At 44.9% G+C, this 25,928-nt stretch overlaps 1 protein-coding gene across 4 annotated transcripts in view; it reads left to right on the forward strand.

Annotated features, from left to right (window-relative positions):
- The window catches only part of LOC124035872 (anoctamin-1-like), a 66,025-nt gene that overhangs the window by 32,299 nt on the left and 7,798 nt on the right, over nt 1-25,928 (forward strand). For 2 of the 4 annotated variants that reach the window (XM_046349684.1, XM_046349685.1), the window contains 18 exons: nt 379-430; nt 615-670; nt 764-805; nt 3,912-3,976; nt 4,160-4,294; nt 5,195-5,355; nt 7,179-7,261; nt 7,393-7,404; nt 8,676-8,747; nt 15,063-15,137; nt 18,635-18,836; nt 19,067-19,178; nt 19,375-19,432; nt 19,832-19,932; nt 20,110-20,252; nt 22,200-22,352; nt 22,910-22,962; nt 23,104-23,288. In XM_046349684.1, coding sequence (XP_046205640.1) covers nt 379-430; nt 615-670; nt 764-805; nt 3,912-3,976; nt 4,160-4,294; nt 5,195-5,355; nt 7,179-7,261; nt 7,393-7,404; nt 8,676-8,747; nt 15,063-15,137; nt 18,635-18,836; nt 19,067-19,178; nt 19,375-19,432; nt 19,832-19,932; nt 20,110-20,252; nt 22,200-22,352; nt 22,910-22,962; nt 23,104-23,288 — 1,760 coding nt within the window. The remainder of the gene's footprint in view (nt 1-378; nt 431-614; nt 671-763; nt 806-3,911; nt 3,977-4,159; nt 4,295-5,194; nt 5,356-7,178; nt 7,262-7,392; nt 7,405-8,675; nt 8,748-15,062; nt 15,138-18,634; nt 18,837-19,066; nt 19,179-19,374; nt 19,433-19,831; nt 19,933-20,109; nt 20,253-22,199; nt 22,353-22,909; nt 22,963-23,103; nt 23,289-25,928) is intronic. The other 2 variants (XM_046349681.1, XM_046349683.1) reach the window with 2 other exon arrangements.

Raw genomic sequence — 25,928 nt, forward strand, 5'->3', positions numbered from 1 at the left:
AAGTCAATAAAAAGCACCTCACACCACAAGTAAACACGCATTTGTTTTGTTCATGTGATTTACTTTTCATTGGATTCTTTTTCAATCAGCGGATGTTGCTCCCAGTGGAGATGGTGTAGAACTTTACCGCTCAACAGAAACATCAATACTGAGCTAAAATGACTTTGGAGATAGCCATGAAGTTTGAAAACAACTTGCCCATCAATGCATTATGAGTGGTTCATTAATGGCCAGGAGCTGAGGTCCATTTCTGAACAAATTCATTGCACAAGACAGGATTTCTGCCCTATTTGAATGTGATTATTACCTGAGATCATCTTAATACATTGCGGAAGTATTATTATTATTTTTAAACATTTATGTTATTTACCCATTTAGGTTTATGAAGTGTTGAAACGTACAAGATGCATTAAAGCCAAATACACCATGGGTAAGCCGAGCCATGTCCCCTCTCTCTTGTGGATATTACAATGAATTTGTTTCCTTTAGAGTTGTAAATTACACCTGTCTTATCTTTCTAGACACCACTAGTATGCTGTAGTAGAATATTACTGCTATTGTGTGCCTTCTGTTTGATAGTCAAATTTGGAATCTCTTGAAAATGACGTTTACAGGAATCACCAGTCTCCTTGGCAATGGTGTGTACAGTGCTGCGTACCCTCTTCACGATGTGGGTATATTACTACACATATTATCAATGCACATGCAAAGCCAAGCGCTCTGTGACCAGACAACACTCATTGTGTCATTACGTGTCTTGCAGGGGGATGTTGACGGCATGGGGCCGGAGGCCAATGACAGGAAGGTGAGACGAGCAAATCATCGGTCATGTCAATATGCAATCAATGAAATCACCAACTGATCCATTATTTTGTGTCACTGTTAGCGATTATCATAAACCATTTTATTGTGAGGACAGGACAGTCTCGTCGATAGCGACAGAGCATATTGAAAAGGTTCAAGCACAGAATTCAAATACTGTCTAAACGCAAGCCCTCAGCAACGATGGAGAGGAAAAGACCCATTTGGCTTAGAGAATAATTACACTGTATTGAAAGTGTCACCACGGCAACAGGCTTATTCCCTTTTCACCATCCTCAAGCATTGTACGACAACCAGTCTGGTCGAATCTAAGGGATTTAAGCCCAGAGCAAAGAAAATCTAAAGAATATCTAAGTTGCCGTATGGCAGTGGTATGTTTTTTCCCACCCATCTTCTGTAGTCCGTGCACAGAGCAAATTGAGTGCTCTCTCACAGAAATGACTTATGTCCTTGAGATGATGTCATGATCACATTTTAGAGGTGATGTTGTTATGAGTTGTTCCATGGTTTGTTGTTTTTCCAGTCCTGTGTTACGCTGGTCTATGATGAGTCACAGGCATCACTAATTTGTCTTGCAAAGTGGGAGCTCTGTTTGGGAACAGACAGGGCCATTGGGGTGGAGGATGGTAACCTACTGAAGCTCGGTTTGATGCTGTGCCATTGGGACTACAGTTCACTGTTCAGTAAAACACTTTTTTTTTGTGAGACTCTGATGGTATGACCCCTGTGTGCCCATTTCCCTGCCTGAGAGCGATGGCACTTTATTAGTGAAACCTCATCTCTGACAGGCAGAGGAGTACAACATGAGACCAACAGTGAAATGTACTTATATAATTTCATGTAGATGCACGCTAGCGACTTCTGAGTAGCAATATAAGAGTCATCTAAATAACATTTGATGCTCAAGGATGATCTTGACCTGTCAGACGACGCAGACCACAGCACCCTGTCCCTACATGCTGATCCTGGGCCCGGTTTCATAAAACATCTTAAGTGGTTCCCTTAAGTACAAAAGTCCAGAGAGGACAAAAATAATTCCCTCGTTATCGAGATCACAACTTATTTATCTTATGATCATGACATAAAAGTTGTTTTGTCAAGATCTCGAGATAAACTCTATAAATAGGAGTGGACGTAAAGATGATAGATTGTCAGTGTGGCTGAGGCGGCAGAGTCCACAGGGGATCAGCGCATGCGTTTTTATTGATTGCTACACTAAGGGATGGTATGTTTCATGTTAACATCATGCTTTCATTTGTGTTTGGAGCTCATTATCAGTTTTTAAGTTAGAATGTTAGCAAGCTAAATATTCCTTACCTTGAGCTAAGGGCTACTGAAATCGTGGGGCATTCAAGCCCAGAATGATGCTTGACAGGCAGCACTGTCTCCCAGACTGAGTGCCACCCCAAAGACCATAGCCATTTGCATGCAAGCAACAATGTGGCTAACTTGGCTCGTCTTGTGAGCAAGCAAGCTAGTAGTCCTGTTAGCTAGCTAGTATCTCAGGCTCTGTAGTAGTGACATTATTATTTTTTTGTTTTGTTTATTTATTACCCACTTTTTCTCCCCAATTCTGATTTTGGCTCATTGCTGCAACTCCCCAACGGACTTGGGAGACGAAGGTCGAGTCATGCGCTCTCCCGCCAAACCGTGCTTCTTAACACCCGCACCAATGTGTTGGAGGAAACACAGTTCAACTGGCGACCAAGGTCAGCCTGCAGGCTCCCGGCCCACCACAAGGAGTCGCTAGAGCGTGACGAGCCAAGGAAAGCCCCTCCGGCCAAACCCTCCCCCAACCCTGATGATGCTGGGCCAATGCTTTAATGCTATTGTTTGAGGAGAATGCACAGTTATGAACTTGAAAATGTATTAATAAACCAATTAGGCACATTTGGGGCAGTCTTGATACACAATTTTGAACAGAAATGCAATGGTTCATTGGATCAGTAAAAAAAACTTTGCACATGCACTCCTGCCATCTAGTGGGAAACATCTAAATTGCCCCTGGACTGGCATAATACATTATGACCTTTCTCTTGCATTTCAAAGATGATGGTACAAAAAAATACCAAAGAATTCATGTTTTTTTCTTTGTATTATCTTCTACCAGATCAAATGTGTTATAATATCCTATAGTAATTTAACATTTCAACAAACTTCAAAGTGTTTACTTTCAAATGGTATCAAGAATATGCATATCCTTGCTTCAGGTCCTGATTTGGGTATGTCATTTGTTTTTTTAAAGGGGCGGATCCTTAAGAGGTTTTAAAATGTGTTCTGCAACTGACTAAAGTTAAGGAAACTTTAAGGGAAAATAAACTTAAGGGGTTTTATGCGACCGGCCCCTGGACCTTAATGGCACTGATTCTGTGCCACGGCTGACTAGGTGTGTAGATTGGAATCAGGCACCGAGAGCAGAGAGTTCCAGGGGAAAGATGCACTTTATTCCAGCACCAAAAGTAAATGCCCAAACACACAGGACACAAAATACTAACCAACCCAAAACAACGGGTAACACGGTCCGGAGCACAAACAACACCAACGACACAAACGTGAACACCAAAATAATCCCGCACAACAAAGGTTGCGGGTTCCACACGCTAAATAGGGAAGCGAATCAAGAACACACAAAATAGGAACAGGTGTAACTAATGAGACAAAACTAACCGAAAGGAAAAAGGGATCGGTGGCGGCGCCAAATTCGGCGGGAGTCGTGACATTCTGTGTACAGATGTACTCAATCACACAGACATAATGTACTTTGCCTTTGGCAAAACTCAGGCTGCCATTATAGCATTGAGATCACAGCGCAGCTGTGACTAGTAATGGCCATGCAATATTTCATTAGGTGTTTTTTGATGGGACTGACCGTTTCCTATCAGCATTTTTTAAATGCATAATCTGCATGATGAATTTCAATCATCTATGAGCCCAAACCGACTTGTCCTCTGTTTTATAATGAGTCTCGGAAGTAAGATAATAAGCTAGATTAAATAGTAATTAAATTACATTTTGTTTTCCATCATGGATTTGCCTCTAAGTATTTTGTTTAATTAAAGATGTTGTTTTACCCATTATTGTCTTGTCAGATCTTGTATGATGAATGGGCAAGCTACAGTGTCTTCTACAAGTACCAACCAATTGGGTTAATCAGGTGAGAGAATCCTGCTCTAAATTCTAGGACATGACAATGCAGAGAGTACATACTGCACTCTATTGTAGCAATCAAACAGACAAAGCATTATATCATGTGCTTGAGTTAATGTTAGTTTAATCACCATATCTGAATTGATTCCTGATGTATGTACTCAGTGCTGCTTCCCTTCCTCTCCTGCAGGAAGTACTTTGGGGAGAAGATTGGCCTGTACTTTGCCTGGCTGGGGGTTTACACCCAGATGCTGATCCCTGCTGCCATAGTGGGGGCCATAGTGTTCCTGTACGGCTGTGCCACTGTGGACAATGACATTCCCAGGTACACTGACCTCCCACAACTACAATTAAACCCACAACTACGAACAACGTCACTTATAACTACACGTACAACCGACATGTTTAGATTTCTAATGGCATGGAAGCACTAGTGAGGGTTTATCAAAAACCCAAGAGTTGCTAAACACTGTGTTGTGACAGTTGCCTCGGTGCAGATATGCCGTAATGTTTTGTTATTGCTTTTCATTTTGAGTCTGTGCGTTAATGGTATTTCAAGTAAATGCTGCCTACAGCCAGCACTTCTATGCAAAACGCGGGTTGTTTTTCAATATTTTGTTTATCATTTAACATGATTGTGTTTCGATCTCTTGCCTGGTTATAAGGCTCTGAGATTAAATAGGCCATTATGTCGTGCTCCTATTGCACAGCAATACTGTAGCCTACCCATACTGTCATAGGCTGCCTGTCTATTAAATGAGCGATGGAATGGTAGCCTAATATTTGTTGTGTAGCAGTAAATAAATGCTGCTATGTGATTTTCTTACCAACGGCAAATGCATCCATGTTATCATTAGACCTGTGTTGTTATTAGCCTACCATTATTATAATTACTGTTCATCAACCACCTCCGTTTCCCCAAATGACAATATTTGCTTGCAATACTGCCGATTAACCACTAGAAGTTGTGCATACGCATGGTCTGAGATTTGCGTGGAGATACGCACACACTTTCCCGTGAAATTCAAAATTGGATAAATAACAACCTTTGCGGGAACTGGCGGTATGCAAGGATTAGTCTTTTTTTGTGCACTACTACATTCGTTCATTTCTCGTTGCTGTTGGACTCTATAGCCTCTAAAACTGGTAACTGAGTTTATGCTGGTCATTATGGTTAGATCTCTTTTACTGAGGTTTTCCACAAATGTTCTTCTCCCACACGCAGCATGGAGATTTGTGATCCGAGAAACAACATCACCATGTGCCCACTGTGTGACCGCGCTTGCAGCTACTGGAAGCTGAAGACCGCATGCGGCACGGCCAGGGCCAGCCATCTCTTTGACAACCCGGCCACTGTCTTCTTCTCCATCTTCATGGCCCTCTGGGGTGAGCCATCCCTCCCATGTTCTCTCTCTCTCATCTTCTGCCAATAAAACAATGCCATCTGCTACAGACCACAGGACCAGGCAGAGTCCTGCAGGACAACCTGATCTCAGAGCCAACCTACTATTATTCTTTCCTTAAAATAACCATCTGTCTTATGTAACCATACCAAACAAAACATATAATACTACTTTGAGTGTCCTGGATTTACATTTACTATGTTACGTCTAGTCTATGAGACCAGGCTGTGCAGGGCCACTGGAGACCAGTGGCAGTTGCCATTAGAAGACGGCCTTTTGAGTTAAAATTGTGGTAAAGGTTCTGATTGTAGGTTCCTATATTAAGAGGAGATAAGATCATAACCTGTTTGAGTTTCAGAGATGTTGATCTTTTGGACTATATTTTGACATTTAAACCCTGGTCCATTCACTTTGCTCTGTCTTTCTCGTACTGTAGTCATTAAGCAGTCCCTCCAGGATTTCGTGGTGATTTTAAAAAATAAAATAAAAAACTTGTGGGCAAAAATGCCTGATTATACTGAGGCAATTATAATATTGTTCATTGCATTATGCAATGATTTTGTCCAATTTGTCACAAATAGGCTGATGAAGGAAAAAGTTTGACATGCGGCTTGTTTGAACCATGTTATGTGGTAAATGTGCCGTGATTGGTTGACATTGCGAGTCCTCTTTGTTATGCAGGGATCTGTCAGTTCTAATGCAATAAAACTGAAATTATTGGACTGTTTTATGTGGTAATATTGCAGTAATTGGTCAAATTTGCAAGCTCTTGCATAATAGTCTCGAAAACCAAACCTTAGGCAGTGACTAGACCTAGGGTCTGGTTTCAATGTTGGACTATTTTGGCATATACAGTAGCAGGGGTATTCAACCAGGGATCCGTGTAGGTACTGCAGGGGATCTGTATTTTTCTCCCAGTGTATCGCTAGCAACAACAGAATAAAGGAATTTTGAATTACATAAGTACAGGAGAAACGAGGAGAATCTCTTCTTTCTAATGATTTCAACTTTATTGCTAAACTGCTAATTGTGAGCAAATTAAACTCATTGGAGCAAATTACACTCACTGGTGTATCTGACAGACTTTTACCCCCCCGGCCCCTCGAATAGGCTACAGTGTGGCTAGTGCCACTGGCTCCTGGTAGTGGATATGTATTTTTGCCAACACATGGCTAACCTTTGTTTAAACAGCTGCTCTTAGGAGTTTTGAGTTACCTTTCTAGCTAATGGGCTATGCTAGTTTACACTTTCTCTTCCAATTATGTTGGGAGGTCAAAATAATAAAAAACTCTACCAAATCTATTCAGTTTAATATGATGAGGGTCCCTGGCCCGCCGGTTTGCCTGGGAGGGGATCCCTGGGCATAGGGGAACTTCAACCTTTCCGACGTCAGTCGTCACACTTTAATAAAACACAAAATAGTAGCCAGCAAGATGGAGATCAGAGGTTCTTTTTAATGATTGCATTTCACAAGTGGCTAGTTTGCATCAATTACCTTTACTAAAAACCACTGCAAACTTTTGTTTCGAATCGCGACGTTCTGACTTGTCTGCCTCGTGATTTGTTGGGAGAGTTTTCCGTCTGAATAGGACCCACCCTGGATAGAGTAGTGATGTACGCAGAGACATAGTTCCTCTATGCCAAAAGAGTCCATCACTGAAACCAGACCCTGGACACTGTTGCCTTGTGTCTGGTTTCCCGAGACTACGCATAATAAGATGGCTATTGTTGATTTTGCTAAACAAATTTTGATTGCAAAATCCTGGAGGGACTGATTTTAAGGATGAGTTGTGTTTTGTTTCCCAGCTGCCATGTTCATGGAGCACTGGAAGAGAAGGCAAATGAGACTAAATTACATCTGGGATTTGACTGGCTTTGAAGAGGAAGAGGTGAGCCTATGCCCTTGTTTTGGAACCTGTTTGGCCAATTTGGACAAGAACATCTGATACAATAAACATTGAAAAATGATTTCTCCTCTTAATCATGTTTTTTATGTTTTATATTATGGTGGTTCCTGAAGCAGATGCACAAGGTTTGAAATTGATTTTATTTATTTATGAACTTAATTTTCTAGCAGCTTTCTCTGCAGATGCTGTTACTCAATATTAACCAACTTCCCCCAACAAGGTTTATATCACTCTCCTTCACTCTAACACTCTTATCTATTTCAGAAAGAATTCATGGTATGTTACATGTAATAAAGAATAAGGCATTGTTTATATGACCCCCTATCAAACAGTCCCTTATTTGCCATCTTGAGGGATGAGGGGTGAGGGGTCGGAGTAGCCTAATGGCAATCTGGCCACCAAGTTTCTAAGTTTACTCGCCACGTGGACAGGATACAACAGGTGTAAAACAGTACAGTGAAACGCTTAGTTGTGAGCTCTTTCCCAACAGTGTAGTGATGAAAGTAATAACATAGATAAAATAACAAATAAAACTCAAGAAATAGGAGATAAGATCAAGACAATACCGCAACATTGACTAGGTCTTGAGGCAGAATTGAATGTACCACGTTTATTACCCCCCCCCCACTCACTCACTCACTCACTCACTCACTCACTCACTCACTCACTCACTCACTCACTCACACTAAGGTGCTTCTTAACATCCCCTGTCCTCATCTTTTTTAAACATTTAGGCACTAGGCAGCACCTCCTGATGGTAGCAATTGTTTCCCTTATACCTGCCTTACCACCAGGGTATCTGGTAAACTGTGCTTCATGGCTGACTGCTGTGGTTCTCTTTTGGCTCTTTGCATGTCAGTGATGGTTTAAAAAAAAAAGAAAAGACACTTGCTTTATCTTCTCTGTTTCTGTCTGCTCACACAGATATGGGCTTGCTTCTGTTTAACATGAAATGACTGCAATGACTGTTTAGGTTTACTGGTAGATGGGGGTAAGGTTGTTAAGTAGACAGGCAAGATAATTAATATAACCTGTAGAGGTATTCTAATAGGTGTCCTTATCAGAATGAGGGTAAAGTAAACGTTTCCAAATGCATGAATGCCAAACCCATTTTGTAAAACCTGCATCCCCTCTAACAGACACGGTACTCCTAACATTGTTCTGTCGCGCATTTCCTCCTGTATGCTAGAAATGTTGGTGGTGTTCCCCACCGCACTGAGCTGAAACACTTAGCAGATGACAAGAGTTTTCTGTGTGGGTGTTGCTATGTACTTGACAACTGGTAAAAAACGCCATTTGACCTGGATGATGTCAGTTCCTCCATCTTGAGGAAAATGTGTTGATACCGCTAAGGTGATATCGCTGGATGTTGATTCATGGGTATCTGTCCCCGCAGGGCCACCATAGGGCTGAGTATGAGATCCAAGTCATGCAGAAGACCCTGAAGAAACAGGATATGTCTCCCAAGGTAAGCCTTTTCCTATGCCTCTTGGTGGGCTGTTCAACAACACACTATCAATATTATTCAATGATTTATTTATTCTATGTATGCGTCCGTGCATAGAATAAATCAACGATTGAAGATTATGCATGTGTTCAGTGTTTCTCTGTCTATTATTTTGCTACATCAAGTGTCTGTTGCGCTGGTGCGCTTGATTTATAGTGTCTGTCATGCTGGTGAATGAGGACCCAAAAGCGACTTGGCGAAAACAGAGTATTTAATCCAGAATAAACTTTACAAAACAAAAAGCATAATACTACACGTAAAGACAAGAACAGACTGGAGACTTGATCGAGAACTGCAGGTTGCCTCGGGAAGGCACTTGAACCTAGCAGACTCAGACACCTGCTCACCACGCAGCATCTGAGGGAAACACGACACGACAGGGCAAAACATAGACACAGCACGGTGAATATAAATGAGGATCCGACAGGGCAGGTACGGGAAACAAGGAGAGAAATAGGGACTCTAATCAGGGAAAAGGATCGGGAACAGGTGTGGGAAGACTAAATGATGATTAGGGGAATAGGAACAGCTGGGAGCAGGAACGGAACGATAGAGAGAAGAGAGAGCGAGAGAGTGAGAGAGGGAGGGGGAGAGAGAGGGATAGAAAGAGGGAAAGAACCTAATAAGACCAGCAGAGGGAAACTAATAGAATGGGAAGCACAGGGACAAGACATGATAATTAATGACAAAACATGACAGTACCCCCCCACTCACCGAGCGCCTCCTGGCGCACTCGAGGAGGAATCCTGGCGGCAACGGAGGAAATCATCAATGAGTGAACGGTCCAGCACGTCCCGAGACGGAACCCAACTCCTCTCCTCAGGACCGTAACCCTCCCAATCCACTAAGTATTGGTGACCCCGTCCCCGAGAACGCATGTCCATGATCTTATGTACCTTGTAAATAGGTGCGCTCTCGACAAGGACGGGAGGGGGGAGGGAAGACGAACGGGGGTGCGAAGAAAGGGCTTAACACAGGAGACATGGAAGACAGGATGGACGCGACGAAGATGTCGCGGAAGAAGCAGTCGCACAGCGACAGGATTGACGACCTGGGAGACACGGAACGGACCAATGAACCGCGGAGTCAACTTACGAGAAGCTGTCGTAAGAGGAAGGTTGCGAGTGGAAAGCCACACTCTCTGGCCGCAACAATACCTAGGACTCTTAATCCTGCGTTTATTGGCGGCTCTCACAGTCTGTGCCCTGTAGCGGCAAAGTGCAGACCTCACCCTCCTCCAGGTGCGCTCACAACGTTGGACAAACGCTTGAGCGGAGGGAACGCTGGACTCGGCAAGCTGGGAAGAGAATAGAGGAGGCTGGTAACCCAGACTACTCTGAAACGGAGATAACCCGGTAGCAGACGAAGGAAGCGAGTTGTGAGCGTATTCTGCCCAGGGGAGCTGTTCTGCCCAAGACGCAGGGTTTCTGAAAGAAAGGCTGCGTAGTATGCGACCAATCGTCTGATTGGCCCTCTCTGCTTGACCGTTAGACTGGGGATGAAACCCGGAAGAGAGACTGACGGACGCACCAATCAAACGACAGAACTCCCTCCAAAACTGTGACGTGAATTGCGGGCCTCTGTCTGAAACGGCGTCTAACGGGAGGCCATGAATTCTGAACACATTCTCGATAATGATTTGTGCCGTCTCCTTAGCGGAAGGAAGTTTAGCGAGGGGAATGAAATGTGCCGCCTTAGAGAACCTATCGACAACCGTAAGAATCACAGTCTTCCCCGCAGACAAAGGCAGACCGGTAATGAAGTCTAGGGCGATGTGAGACCATGGTCGAGAAGGAATGGGGAGCGGTCTGAGACGACCGGCAGGAGGAGAGTTACCCGACTTAGTCTGCGCGCAGTCCGAACAAGCAGCCACGAAACGGCGCGTGTCACGCTCCTGAGTCGGCCACCAAAAGCGCTGGCGAATAGACGCAAGAGTGCCTCGAACACCGGGATGACCAGCTAACTTGGCAGAGTGAGCCCACTGAAGAACAGCCAGACGAGTGGAAACAGGAACGAAAAGGAGGTTACTAGGACAAGCGCGCGGCGACGCAGTGTGCGTGAGTGCTTGCTTAACCTGTCTTTCAATTCCCCAGACTGTCAACCCGACAACATGCCCATAAGGAAGAATCCCCTCGGGATCAGTAGAAGCCACAGAAGAACTAAACAGACGGGATAAGGCATCAGGCTTGGTGTTCTTGCTACCCGGACGGTAAGAAATCACAAACTCGAAACGAGCGAAAAACAACGCCCAACGAGCTTGACGGGCATTAAGTCGTTTGGCAGAACGGATGTACTCAAGGTTCTTATGGTCTGTCCAAACGACAAAAGGAACGGTCGCCCCCTCCAACCACTGTCGCCATTCGCCTAGGGCTAAGCGGATGGCGAGCAGTTCACGGTTACCCACATCATAGTTGCGCTCAGATGGCGACAGGCGATGAGAAAAATAAGCGCAAGGATGAACCTTATCGTCAGACTGGAAGCGCTGGGATAGAATGGCTCCCACGCCTACCTCTGAAGCGTCAACCTCGACAATGAATTGTCTAGTGACGTCAGGAGTAACGAGGATAGGAGCGGACGTAAAACGTTATTTTAGAAGATCAAAAGCTCCCTGGGCGGAACCGGACCACTTAAAACACGTCTTGACAGAAGTAAGAGCTGTGAGAGGGGCAGCAACTTGACCGAAATTACGAATGAAACGCCGATAGAAATTAGCGAAACCTAAAAAGCGCTGCAACTCGACACGTGACCTTGGAACGGGCCAATCACTGACAGCTTGGACCTTAGCGGAATCCATCTGAATGCCTTCAGCGGAAATAACGGAACCGAGAAAAGTAACGGAGGAGACATGAAAAGAGCACTTCTCAGCCTTTACGTAGAGACAATTCTCTAAAAGGCGCTGTAGAACACGTCGAACGTGCTGAACATGAATCTCGAGTGACGGTGAAAAAATCAGGATATCGTCAAGATAGACAAAAACAAAGATGTTCAGCATGTCTCTCAGAACATCATTAACTAATGCCTGAAAAACAGCTGGCGCATTGGCGAGACCAAACGGCAGAACCCGGTACTCAAAATGCCCTAACGGAGTGTTAAACGCCGTTTTCCACTCGTCCCCCTCTCTGATGCGCACGAGATGGTAAGCGTTACGAAGGTCCAACTTAGTAAAGCACCTGGCTCCCTGCAGAATCTCGAAGGCTGATGACATAAGGGGAAGCGGATAACGATTCTTAACCGTTATGTCATTCAGCCCTCGATAATCCACGCAGGGGCGCAGAGTACCGTCCTTCTTCTTAACAAAAAAGAACCCCGCCCCGGCCGGAGAGGAAGAAGGCACTATGGTACCGGCGTCAAGAGACACAGATAAATAATCCTCGAGAGCCTTACGTTCGGGAGCCGACAGAGAGTATAGTCTACCCTGAGGAGGAGTGGTCCCCGGAAGGAGATCAATACTACAATCATACGACCGGTGAGGAGGAAGGGAGTTGGCTCGGGACCGACTGAAGACCGTGCGCAGATCATGATATTCCTCCGGCACTCCTGTCAAATCGCCAGGTTCCTCCTGAGAAGTGGGGACAGAAGAAATGGGAGGGATGGCAGACATTAAGCACTTCACATGACAAGATACGTTCCAGGATAGGATAGAATTACAAGACCAATTAATAGAAGGATTATGACATACTAGCCAGGGATGACCCAAAACAACAGGTGTGAAAGGTGAACGAAAAATCAAAAAAGAAATAGTCTCACTGTGGTTACCAGATACTGTGAGAGTTAAAGGTAGTGTCTCAAATCTGATACTGGGAAGATGACTACCATCTAAGGCAAACATGGGCGTAGGCTTGTCTAACTGTCTGAACGGAATGTTATGTTTCCGAACCCATGCTTCGTCCATGAAACAACCCTCAGCCCCAGAGTCAATCAAGGCACTGCATGTAGCACCCGAACCGGTCCAGCGTAGATGGACCGACATAGTAGTACAAGATCTAGATGAAGAGACCTGAGTAGTAGCGCTCACCAGTAGCCCTCCGCTTACTGATGGGCTCTGGCCTCTTACTGGACATGAATTAACAAAATGTCCATCAAATCCGCAATAGAGGCACAGGCGGTTGGTGATCCTCCGTTCCCTCTCCTTAGTCGAGATGCGAATCCCTCCCAGCTGCATGGGCTCAGTCTCAGAGCCAGAGGAGGGAGATGGTTGCGATGCGGAGCAGGGAAACACCGTTGATGCGAGCTCTCTTCCACGAGCCTGGTGACGAAGATCTACCCGTCGTTCTATGCGGATGGCGAGAGCAATCAAAGAGTCCACACTGGAAGGAACTCCCGAGAGAGAATCTCATCTTTGACCACTGTGTGGAGTCCCTCCAGAAAACGAGCGAGCAGCGCCGGCTCGTTCCAGTCACTAGAGGCAGCAAGAGTACGAAACTCTATAGAGTAATCCGTTATGGATCGATCACCTTGGCATAGGGAAGCCAGGACCCTAGAAGCCTCCCCACCAAAAACTGAACGGTCAAAAACCCGAATCATCTCCTCTTTAAAGTTCTGGTAATTGTTAGAACAATCAGCCCTTGCCTCCCAGATAGCTGTGCCCCACTCTCGGGCCCGGCCAGTAAGGAGTGAAATGACGTAAGCAACCCGAGCTCTCTCTCTAGAGTATGTGTTGGGTTGGAGAGAGAACACAATCTCACACTGGGTGAGAAAGGAGCGGCACTCAGTGGGCTGCCCGGAGTAGCAAGGTGGGTTATTAACCCTAGGTTCTGGAGGCTCGGCAGGCCAGGAAGTAACAGGTGGCACGAGACGAAGACTCTGGAACTGTCCAGAGAGGTCGGAAACCTGAGCGGCCAGGCTCTCCACGGCATGGCGAGCAGCAGACAATTCCTGCTCGTGTCTGCCGAGCATGGCTCCTTGGATCTCGACGGCAGTGTTACGGCGTCTGTAGTCGCTGGGTCCATTCCTCGGTCGGATCCTTCTGTCATGCTGGTGAATGAGGACCCAAAAGCGACTTGGCGAAAACAGAGTATTTAATCCAGAATAAACTTTACAAAACAAAAAGCATAATACTACACGTAAAGACAAGAACAGACTGGAGACTTGATCGAGAACTGCAGGTTGCCTCGGGAAGGCACTTGAACCTAGCAGACTCAGACACCTGCTCACCACGCAGCATCTGAGGGAAACACGACACGACAGGGCAAAACATAGACACAGCACGGTGAATATAAATGAGGATCCGACAGGGCAGGTACGGGAAACAAGGAGAGAAATAGGGACTCTAATCAGGGAAAAGGATCGGGAACAGGTGTGGGAAGACTAAATGATGATTAGGGGAATAGGAACAGCTGGGAGCAGGAACGGAACGATAGAGAGAAGAGAGAGCGAGAGAGTGAGAGAGGGAGGGGGAGAGAGAGGGATAGAAAGAGGGAAAGAACCTAATAAGACCAGCAGAGGGAAACTCATAGAATGGGAAGCACAGGGACAAGACATGATAATTAATGACAAAACATGACAGTGTCAGAGGTGGGGACTGGAACCATCATAGTAGAAGCACACAGAGTGCTTCTCCCCTCTCTCTATCCTCTGGGCGACATTTCCCTTTCGCAAACACACATGGCATTTGTCGCCTCCACTTTTTGTTCTCGCGTGAACTCCGCCATTGTAAAGTTATCAACGTACTCCACATGCACGTCTCAACTTCTCCTCGGCTGTAAAATATAGTGTATCCTGGAGTTGTCCACAACCCATACCCCCTCCCTCAGATATAGCTATCAACTCTTTTATTAGTCTTGGATGCTATGCAGTCTATCGTAAGATGAACAGCCTTTGCTGTCTCTATGTACGGCTGCATAGCAACAGTTAGCACATGTTGGATATCAACACATGCCAGGGTGGTTGTTTATGTCTGGCTTTCTCTGTTTAGCAGCAAAACTGCAGCTCAGGCATGTCAGCTCCTTTCTCATCAGACCTCGAAGGGGTCATTACTTTCCCTTGCTCCTCTGGAAACAGGGTCTGATGTCGCTGACCCTCTTTTTTTTAATACACATTAAGATGTGATTTGACTGCACAGTTTCGTGTCCGGGAGCTCCCATTATGTGTGCTTGATTGGAGCGACGTCAGTCAGCTCGGGGCGAGAGTCTCTCAGACTTGTTTGAAAATGGCTGTGTCAGCGTAAGCAATCACTGCTGAGGTCACGATCGCTGTCAGATAGATACTACTGCTTGTTTGCTCCTTTATGTTTGTTCTTATTTCTCACTTGATTATGTATTAATTACTCTGTTTCAGGAAAAAAAAGTGAAACTGACATGTACAGACCGTGCACCAGCATATATGACAGGACTTTTCACTATGCTTATTATGGTAAGTTGATGTGCCCAGGGCCCACATGGCTTGTTAGTCTCTGGTATTAGATACTGGGACGTCACTAGTCTAGCAATTGAAAGCAATGCAGATCTTCTGCAGACACACACACAAAAATTAGTCCTATGTGTAACTGCCAGAATAGTGGAAACACTTGAGTAAATGAGGGATACAAAATACCTAAGGCTACCTAAGTATGGTACTCAGAGACAATGATAGACAGCTGCCTCTGATTGGGAACCATACCAGGAGAAACACAGAAATACAAAACATAGAACAAAACCATAGAATGCACACCCCAACTCACGCCCTGACCAAACAAAAAATAGAGACATAAAACGTAGACCCCACTCCACCTTAGTCTTGGCCCACTTAGTGGCGACCCTCGCCGCCGACCTCGGACTGGGGACCCTTACCGCCGACCTCGGACTGGGGACCCTTACCGCGGGCCCCAAATAGGAGGGAGACTCTGGTGGTGCCGGAGTGAAAGGCGGCTCTGGCGGCTCCGGAGTGACGGGCGGCTCTGGCGGCTCCGGACTGTAAAGGGCGGCTCTGGCAGCTCCGGACTGACGGGCGGCTTTGGCAGCTCCGGACAGACGGGAGTGAAGGGCGGCTCTGGCAGCTCCAGACAGATGGCCGGCTCTGGCAGCTCCTGACTGATGGGCGGCTCAGGCAGCTCCGGACTGACGGGTGGCTCTGGCAGCTCCGGGCAGACGAGCGGCTCTGGCAGCTCCGGACAGATGGGCGGCTTTGGCAGCTCCGGACAGACGGGAGTGAAGGGCGGCTCTGGCAGCTCCAGACAGATGGGCGGCTCTGGCAGCTCCTGACTGACGGGCGGCTCAGGCAACTCCTGGCTGACGGGCGGCTCCGGCAGCTCCTGACTGACGGGCGGCTCCGGCAGCTCCTGACTGACGGGCGGCTCCGGCAGCTCCTGACTGACGGGCGGCTCCGGCAGCTCCTGACTGACGGGCGGCTCCGGCAGCTCCTGACTGACGGGGGGCTCCGGCAGTTCCTGACTGATGGACGGCTCCAGCAGTTCCTGACAGACAGGAGGGAGAACCTGGAGGGAGGAGACGGAGAGACAGCCTGGGTAGACCTACAGGAGGCCTGGCGCGTGGATGGGGCACCGAATGGACTGGGCCGTGGAGGCACACTGGAGGTCGAGCAACGAGCCTGCACAACCTGTCCTGGCTGGATACCCCCTGTAGCCCGGCAAGTGCGGCGGGTTGGAACAGTCCGCACTGGGATGTGCTGGCGAACCGGGGACACCGTGCGTATGGCTGGTGCCATATGACCCGGGCCGAGGAGATGCACTGGAGACCAGATGCGCTGAGCCGGCTTCATCCCTCCTGGCTCGATGCCCACTCTAGCCTGGCCGATTCACGGAGCTGCGATGTAGCGCACCGAGCTATGCGTGCGCACTGGGGACACCGTGCGCCTCACTGCATAACACGGTGCCTGCCCAGTCACTCTCTCGCCTCGGTAAGCACAGGGAGTTGGCTCAGGTCTCCTACCTGACTTTGCCAATCTCCCCGTGTGCCCCCACCCAAGAAAATAGAGACATAAAAAACGTGACAGCAATCCCATCATGCTTAGGGTCATGTATTATTTTGGCTACCATAGCTATGCCCCCATAGTATGACAATTCCCTCATCCACAGGGCACGAGTGGTCACAATGGTTTGTTGATCATGAAAACGATGTATGCCATGGCCGTCTCAGTCACCAGATCTCAACCCGATTAAACATTTATGGGAGATTCTGGGGAATAAATATGTGTCAATTTATTACAAATAAAAAAACTGATATCACATTTACATAAGTATTCAGACCCTTTACTCAGTACTTTTTTGAAGCACCTTAGGCGATTACAGGCTCGAGTCCATTGGGTATGAAGCTACAAGCTTGGAACACCTGTATTTGGGGTGTTTCTCCCATTCCTCTTTACAGATCCTCTCAAGCTCTGTCAGGTTGGATGGGGAGCATTGCTGCACAGATATTTTTAGGTCTTTCCAGAGATGTTGGATTGGGTTCAAGTCCGGGCTCTGGCTGGGCCACTCAAGGACATTCAGAGACTTGTCCCAATGCCACTCCTGCGTTAATCTTGGCTGAGTGCTTAGGGTCGTTGTCCTGTTGGAAGGTGAACATTCGCCTCAGTCTGAGGTCCTGAACTCTCTGACGCAGGTTTTCATCAAGGATATCTCTGTACTTTGCTCTGTTCATCTTTGCCTTGATCCTGACTAGTTTCCCAGTCCCTGCAGCAGAAAAACATCCCCACAGCATGATGCTGCCACCACCATGCTTCACCATAGGGATAGTGTCAGGTTTCCTCCAGACGTGACACTTGGCATTCAGGCCAATGAGTTGAATCTTGGCTTCATCCTCTGTCCCATCCCCACAGAGGAACTCTAGAGCTCTGTCAGAGTGACCATCTGGTTCTTGGTCACCTCCCTGACCAAGGCCCTTTTCCCCCGATTACTCGGTTTGTCCGGGCTGCCAGCTCTAGGAAGAATCTTGGTGGTTCCAAACTTCTTCCATTTAAGAATGATGGAGGCCAATGTGTTCTTGGGACCTTCAATGCTTCAGAAATGTTTTGGTACCCTTTCCCAGATCTGTGCCTCGACACAATCCTGTCTCGGAGCTCTATGGACAATTCCTTCGACCTCGTGGCTTGGTTTTTGCTCAGACATGCACTGTCAACTGTGGGACCTTATATAGACAGGTGTGTACCTTTCCAAATCATGTCCAATTAATAAAAAATTTCATCAGGTGGAATCCAATTAAGTTGTAGAAACATCTCAAGGATGATCAATGGAAACAGGATGCAGCTGAGCTCAATTTCTAGTCTCATAGCAAAGGTTCTAAATACTTTCAAAATCTCTCAACCTGTTTTCACTTTGTCATTGTGAGATATTGTGTGTAGATTGCTGAGGATTTGTATTTATTTAATCCATTTTAGAATAAGGCTGTAACGTAGAATAGTCAAAGGATCTGAATATTTTCCGAAGGCACTGTAATGAATTAAATGTATTTTCGTGTCAAATCTCCAGTTGGCAACCCATGCCTTATGGGATTAATTGACTCATTAACAAACATTACAATAATTCACTGTGATAATTCAGTGATAATTCTTTAGTATTTCACAGATTGAAAGCTGAAAATAAATATGATCCACAATCTGCTCTGGACAAGTCCAGTCCTGGAGTGTCTTGACAAAATGAAATTATTTAGGCTGACATCATCCAGTGTTCAGAAAAATGAATTTGAATGGTATGTAAACATGTGCATATTTAATTAGATATATAATTAGCATATTCTAACACAATATTTCAGAAACATTGTAATACAAAAATGTATTTTATTTGTGTTTACATTCAACTGGTGAAAGTTGATTTGTAAAATGATTAAGATAAAATATATATATACCTTATCAGGGTGTGGTGCTGGTCTTAAACAGCTCATGAACTCGAAGTTTGTGTTCTCTTGTCTCCTCTGCAGATTGGTGTGACCTTTGCCGTAGTGTTCGGGGTCATCCTGTACAGAATCTCCATCAAGGCGGCCTTACACATGAGCTCCAATCCCGCGGCTCGCACCAACATCCGGGCAACTGTCAAGGGCACCGCTGCAGTCATCAACCTGGTGATTATCATCATCATGGATGAGGTCTACGGTGCCTTAGCTCGCTGGCTCACTCTTCTTGGTTAGTCCCTCAACTATGACCAGGATGCTGTGATCACACAACTGTACCATGTTAGCAAAGCTCACCCTGTGTATTAGACCCTGCAGTCTATCTATAACTACTTTTCTCAACTACTTTTCGGTGTCAGCTACAAAAGCTACAGTTCTGGATTATAACCCCCTTGATCACTGAATCTTCTTCAATTTTGTATCAATCAGGTGATATAAACTAATTTTGTTTTGTATTCTCAGAGGTGCCAAAGACTGACAAGAGTTTTGAGGAGAGGCTGATAATCAAGACCTTTGTTCTGAAGTTTGCCAACGCCTTCTCCCCCATCGTCTACCTGGCCTTCTTCAGGGGCAGGTTGAACTCTCTTCTACTCTATTTGGCTAATAAGCTTCTCCGCAACTCAAACATCTTAGCAGATATCCGCCGTTGATACACTTTCACCAGAAAACCTGATTATGTTTAATCATTTGTTTTTTTAAAATTGTGATTTACACCTCTTTAAGGATAGTGGCCAATGAATGTTACCTTTTTTCAACCTGTACGTCCACAGAATGGTTGGGCGTCCTGGGGACTATGTGTATGTTATCGGGTCATACAGGATGGAGGAGGTAATCAACTGTATTCATCTTTGTTTATCTTTAAACATTGACCCGAATGCCTTTAAATGTTGACCAAAATAAGTCCAAATGCTTCATGATTCAGTGCTGGATAATCAATGGACATATTACCACATGCAGTAATGGTTATAACCCTCCCTTATTTACAAAGTAACAGGGGCAAGATCCTCTATAGGTATCCCAGGGCAGTTGTGTAGGTTCCAGGCCTGGCTCCCCTTGAGCCATCTCCTAAAGACAATTGGCATGGTAGATAACATCAAAGCTAACCAACCTATCAGAGAAAGCAGAAGTGTAACAATTATAGGCTAGCCCTTCCAGTCTGTTAGATGGAGATTACCTCTGTTATCTGTGTGTCTGACTGGGTTGACTGCTGTCTCGTCTGTACACCAGTGTGCCCACGCAGGTTGCTTGATGGAGCTGTGTATTCAGCTCTGTATCACCATGCTGGGCAAACAGCTCATCCAGAACAACCTGTTTGAAATCGGCATCCCGTAAGTACAGTACAGAGCAGGTACCATACTGTCTGGATGAAACTAGGACATAATCACACACCCACTCACACACCACACCCACTCACACACACACACGCGCTAGCACACAAGCACTAAAATAAATATGCTCAGGGCTAGACTCATATTGCTACCATTTCTTTTCTCTGCTTGCTACAGTAAAATCAAGAAGCTGATCAGGCGTCGGAAGTCTGACATGGACTCTCAGCAGCAGGAGGACTATAACATGACCCTACAGCGTCATGAGAAGGACCACTTCCTGGGTCCCTTCGTGGGCCTCAGCCCAGAGTACATGGAGATGAGTGAGTCATATGTCAGTCTGTCCAGTAAAGCTCCCGACAGCTTACTGACGATCAGCCGCCCTCAGGCCACCCTATTCCAAATTCTCCTTATCACACGAGACAGGAGGAAAATTAACTACTGCAGTGTGCCGTGAGTAGAGATTTGGTGCAAAGGATCATAGAGATCATAGATATACCATTTCATTCTAGGGGTGTGATAAGCATGTCTGATTGGCTTTTCCCTTTTACGGTCAACAAATTACTGCCAATGAATTACTTCTAATGTACTGTGCACGACATACATAATTAGTCAACTAATGTAGCGTGTACATTAGTTATCAATCATTTTTTATCTTTTTAAGCTCTTGCTATTGAGGTCAGGTTTTTTGTGGGGGGGGTTAGGCAGGGACGATACAACCATGTTTGTATGAAACTGGCAACTTTTATAAATGTCACTGATTACTGGAATTATCAAGCCAGAAAATGTTATCCTCAGTAACCACTTCTCTTTACGCCGTAAAGCGTGACATTTGATTTAACGATAAGACATTTTACTTCATGCCGCTCACGGTATTAGATCCTGATTAGTTGTAAAACCTCCGATGTGGAACCCTCTCTAAAAATGCATATTCTCTGCATGAGATAATCCTCAGTGGAGAAGCAGAGAACCATTCTGTCTATAATGCTCACGTAATCAGCACAAGTGGATTTAGTTGACCTGATTTTGACTTTAGTCCTTAGATATCTTTATCAGTGGCTTCTTTCCTTGCAGCATCAGACTGAATAACTGGACAATCCCTACAGCATGTACATTGAAAATACACTGTGTAAGACGAAGAATGGGGGGAAACCTCAAACGTCTGTACATCTGTGCCATAACATACTGATACTACTACATTACTTACTGTATACCAGGAGCGTTGGGCCAGTAACCAAAAGGTTGCTGGATCGAATCTCTGAGTTGACAAGGTAAAAAATCTGTCGTTACGCCCCTGAGAAAGGCAGTGAACCCATTGTTCCACGGTCGATTAAGGCAATGCGGAAGACGTTTCAGTTGTAAAAACTGACTAGGTATACCCTTTCCCTTTCCTTTTCCCACACCATATCCGTCATAAGAAATATTACTGCTCCCTCTCACGATCCGTGCAGTGGATAAACCATGAATAATTACTGTATGGAATTAATTCACATTATTTTTGAACTAAAGTGTTGATAATGCAGATCCATGACCATACCCTGGCACACCAGCCCATACCCTGATACACAGAAGCCATAAAGAAGGGTTATGGTGATGGTGATGATTCCAGGGTTAGTTCAATATGTCTAGTTGTTATTTCTACTAGTTATATTGTACAGTTATACTGTACAACTTTACAATCTCTGGGTAGCAGCTATAGAAGCACAGTCATATTGTTGTGGCATAGCAGTCCTATCTACACCGACTCAAAGATTCAGTCCATCTTTAGGTTTTTAGGCATGCCTGTTTAAGTGGCTTTTTCAAGGGCACTCAACTGAAAACCAGCTAGGATTAATATATGGATGCAGGCACAAAAGGCCAGAGTGTTTGAACCCATTCAGAGTGTGAAGTGGGCACATTTAAAAAAATAAAACGTTTTTTTGATTGGATCTCTGGAAGTTTAACCCAGTACATTTCAGTATAGTTTCTGACTGTGGCCATCCGAAAGCAAGTGCAGAAACATGGCAAGCCCTCATTCCACCATCTCATTACTTTTTGCTTAGACATGTTCATCTCTCATGTGTTCTCCTTGTAGTGTGTACTGTGTATTTCAAATGGGGGAAAAAATGGAAACGCATATATTGCGTAGTACGGTATTAGAAGTAGACTATTAACGGCTTGTGCTCCAGTTATCTAATTTGAGACTTAATCTACCCAGCATGCTTTGTGTTGATTTCCTTGTGGTCATAATGTCCATTTGAATGTATCTGTTTTGTTGTTTAACCCTGCAGTCATCCAGTTTGGCATGGTGACCCTGTTTGTGGCCTCCTTTCCCTTGGCACCACTCTTTGCTCTGCTCAACAACATCATCGAGATCCGTCTGGATGCTAAGAAGTTTGTGACAGAGGTCAGGCGGCCCATCGCAGCCAGAGCAAAAGACATTGGTAGGTTTCCATCTCCACACTTTAACAGCACTGGTCTATTGATGTTATAATAAAGGGAACATTTTGACTTAATTTCTTCCACTTTTCAAATTGAATTTGACTTAATTGGAGATTCCCAGAATTGGCCCTACATGATAGATACCAAATTGAAATAGGTAGCAGGAATTTCCCATCTGAAAACACAGGTCCCTCACATATGTTTTGGTCATGTTTGTGTGATTACATCATTGAGTCAGTCTCTGACTTTGACCAAATACTTTGGCTATTTGGTTTGAATGCGATACATTTGTATACTACAATAATCTAGTAAAATCTAATGATCGTTAAAACACCTTATCATTATATCCATTCAGTGACTATGAATGGGATACACATTTATTTTTGCCAATGTTTTTCTGGTGGTGCACATTTATGGTGTGACCAAAATACATTTTTTCAACCTATTAATAAACCATTGCATCTACCATGTTTAAGTAAAGTAGGTACATATAAAGCCCCCTTGTCTACCCAGTTATTGGTGTTTCGGGCAAATCTCTATATCTTATTTCTTCTCTCAGGCATCTGGTATAATCTTCTGAGAGGGCTCAGCAAAGTAGCAGTCATTGTCAATGTAAGTACATACCTTCACATGAATAAAAACATTTAAAGTGCTCATTATTTCCAGGTCTGTCGTCAAGATTATACAATGTTGACATTTGAAGATAATTTTGGTCATCACACCTCTCCCCTCTCCTCTGTCTGCTCTCTCCAGGCGTTTGTGATTTCCTTTACGTCCGACTTCATCCCTCGACTAGTCTACCAGTACATGTACAGCCCTGATGGCTCCATGCACGGCTTTGTCAACCACACTCTGTCCTACTTCAACGTCAGTGACTTCCAGCCTGGCACTGCCCCTCTGCAGCCAATGCACCTGGGGTATGAAGTGCAGATATGCAGGTAAGACATTCAAAATATTATGGTCCCCCTCGATGAAATCAGGAAGGGGATTATGAATCTGTCTCTGTCCGTACGTGTGTGTACGTCACACGGTATATCTCAGACATCACTGGACCGATTTTGACGAAACTTGGGTGAATGATGTCTTGCCATAGAGGTCCGACATTTACAAAATGACAGTGGTTGGCCAGATGGTAGTGCCATAACAAGCGATTGAAAATGACAACTTTGAAAGGTCACGCTCCTCACTCTGTTTGGCATAAAGTCATGAAATTCGCTACATACTGTAGGTCCCTCTCCTCACAAGTAAACTATTTGCCTCAGCGATCCATAAGGTCCACCATGATGGATTTTCCACCATTTTGAATGTTCTGAAAAACATAAAAAACGCTACTCCTCTAGCACCGAATGATTGATCTGCACAAAACTTGCACGAAAGGGCTCAACATAATATGTTCCAGACTAGTAATTAAAACAATATGGCCGCTATTGACTAAAGCTAACGGTAATTTACCAAAGTAACCGGAGTCTTCAATAATTTGGGCAATTAACAGAATCTATGACAATCTATGGTAACTTTTGTCTTTTTTTATACACTATTGGTCAAAAGTTTTAGAACACTTACTCTTTCAAGGGTTTTTCTTTATTTTTATATTTTCTATATTGAAGAATAATAGTGACGACATCAAAACTATGAAATAACATGTAATAACCAAAAAATTGTTAGACAAATCAAAATCAAAAGAGTGTGCGAAGATGTCATCAAGGCAAAGGGTGGCTATTTGAAGAATCTCAAATATAAAATGTATTGTGATTTGTTTAACACTTTTTTGGTTGCTACATGATTCCATATGTGTTATTTCATAGATTTGATGTCTTCACAATTATTGTACAATGTGGAAAATAGTCCAAATAAAGGAAAGCCCTTGAATGAGTAGGTGTTCTAAAACTTTTGACCGGTAGTGTATCTGTGTCCATATTGTCCATGAGTTTATATTAGATAGTCCATATGGTTCAAGAGAAAAATAGCCTAATTAATGAAAAAAGGATCTAATCAAAAATGGCATTATTTTCAGTAAACTCTACAACTCTTCCAACTATTGACTTTTTTCACAACTGCCACCAGTTAGATGATGTTGAACATCTCATTCCAAGATCATGGGCATTAATATGGGGTTGGTCCCCCCTGTGCTGCTATAACAGCCTACGCTCTTCCAGGAAGGTTTTCCAATAGATGTTGGAACATTGCTGCGGGCACTTGCTTCCATTCAGCCACAAGAACATTAGTGAGGTCAGGCACTGGTGTTGGGCGATTAGGCCTGACTCGCAGTCGCCGTTCAAATTCATCCCAAAGGTGTTCGAGGGGGTTGAGGTCAGGGCTCTGTGCAGGCCAGTCAAGTTCTTCCACACCGATCTCGACAAACCATTTCTGTATGGACCGCACTTTGTGTACGGGGGAATTGTCATGCTGAAACATGAAAGGACCTTCCCCAAACTGTTGCCACAAAGTTGGAAGCACAGAATCGTATAGAAATTAATTGTATGCTCTGTTGTGTTAAGATTTCCCTTCCCTGGAACTAAGGGGCCTATCCCTAACCATGGAAAACAGCCCCAGACCATTATACCACCTCCCCCAAACTTTACAGTTGGCACTATGCATCCGGGCAGGTAGCGTTCTCCTGGCATCTGCCAAACCCAGATTCGTCCGTCAGACTACCAGACAGTGAAGTGTGATTCATCACTCCAGAGAACGCGTTTCCACTGCTCCAGAGTACAATGACAGCGAGCTTTACACACTTTCAGCCGACGATTGGCATTGCACATAGTGATCTTAGGCTTGTATGCGGCTGCTCGGCCATGGAAACCCATAAGCTCTGATGAACAGTTCTTGTGCTGACATTGCTTCCAGAGGCAGTTTGGAACTCGGTAGTGAGTGTTGCAACTGAGGACAGACGATTTTCAGCACTCGGCGGTCCTATTCTGTGAGTTTGTGAGGCCTACCACTTTGCGGCTGAGACGTTGTTGCTCCTAGACGTTTTCACTTCAGAATAACGCCACTGACATTTGACCGGTGCAGCTCTAGCAGGGCATAAATTTGACGAACTGACTTTTTCGAAAGGTGGCATCTTATGACTGTGCCATTTTGAAAGTCACTGAGCTCTTCAGTAAGGCCAATGCTTGTCTATGAAGATTGGATGGCTATTGATTTTATACACCTGTCAGCAACCGGTGTGGCTGAAAAAGCCGAATCCACTAATTTGAAGCAGTGTCCATATACTTTTCTATATACAGTGCCTTGCGAAAGTATTCGGCCCCCTTGAACTTTGCGACCTTTTGCCACATTTCAGGCTTCAAACATAAAGATATAAAACTGTATTTTTTGTGAAGAATCACCAACAAGTGGGACACAATCATGAAGTGGAACGACATTTATTGGATATTTCAAACTTTTTTAACAAATCAAACACTGAAATTGGGCGTGCAAAATTATTCAGCCCCCTTAAGTTAATACTTTGTAGCGCCACTTTTTGCTGCGATTACAGCTGTCGCTTGGGGTATGTCTCTATCAGTTTTGCACATTGAGAGACTGAAATTTTTTCCCATTCCTCTTTGCAAAACAGCTCGAGCTCAGTGAGGTTG

This window comes from Oncorhynchus gorbuscha, linkage group LG05, assembly GCF_021184085.1.
Source record: "Oncorhynchus gorbuscha isolate QuinsamMale2020 ecotype Even-year linkage group LG05, OgorEven_v1.0, whole genome shotgun sequence".
In the NCBI taxonomy this organism is placed as follows: domain Eukaryota; kingdom Metazoa; phylum Chordata; class Actinopteri; order Salmoniformes; family Salmonidae; genus Oncorhynchus; species Oncorhynchus gorbuscha.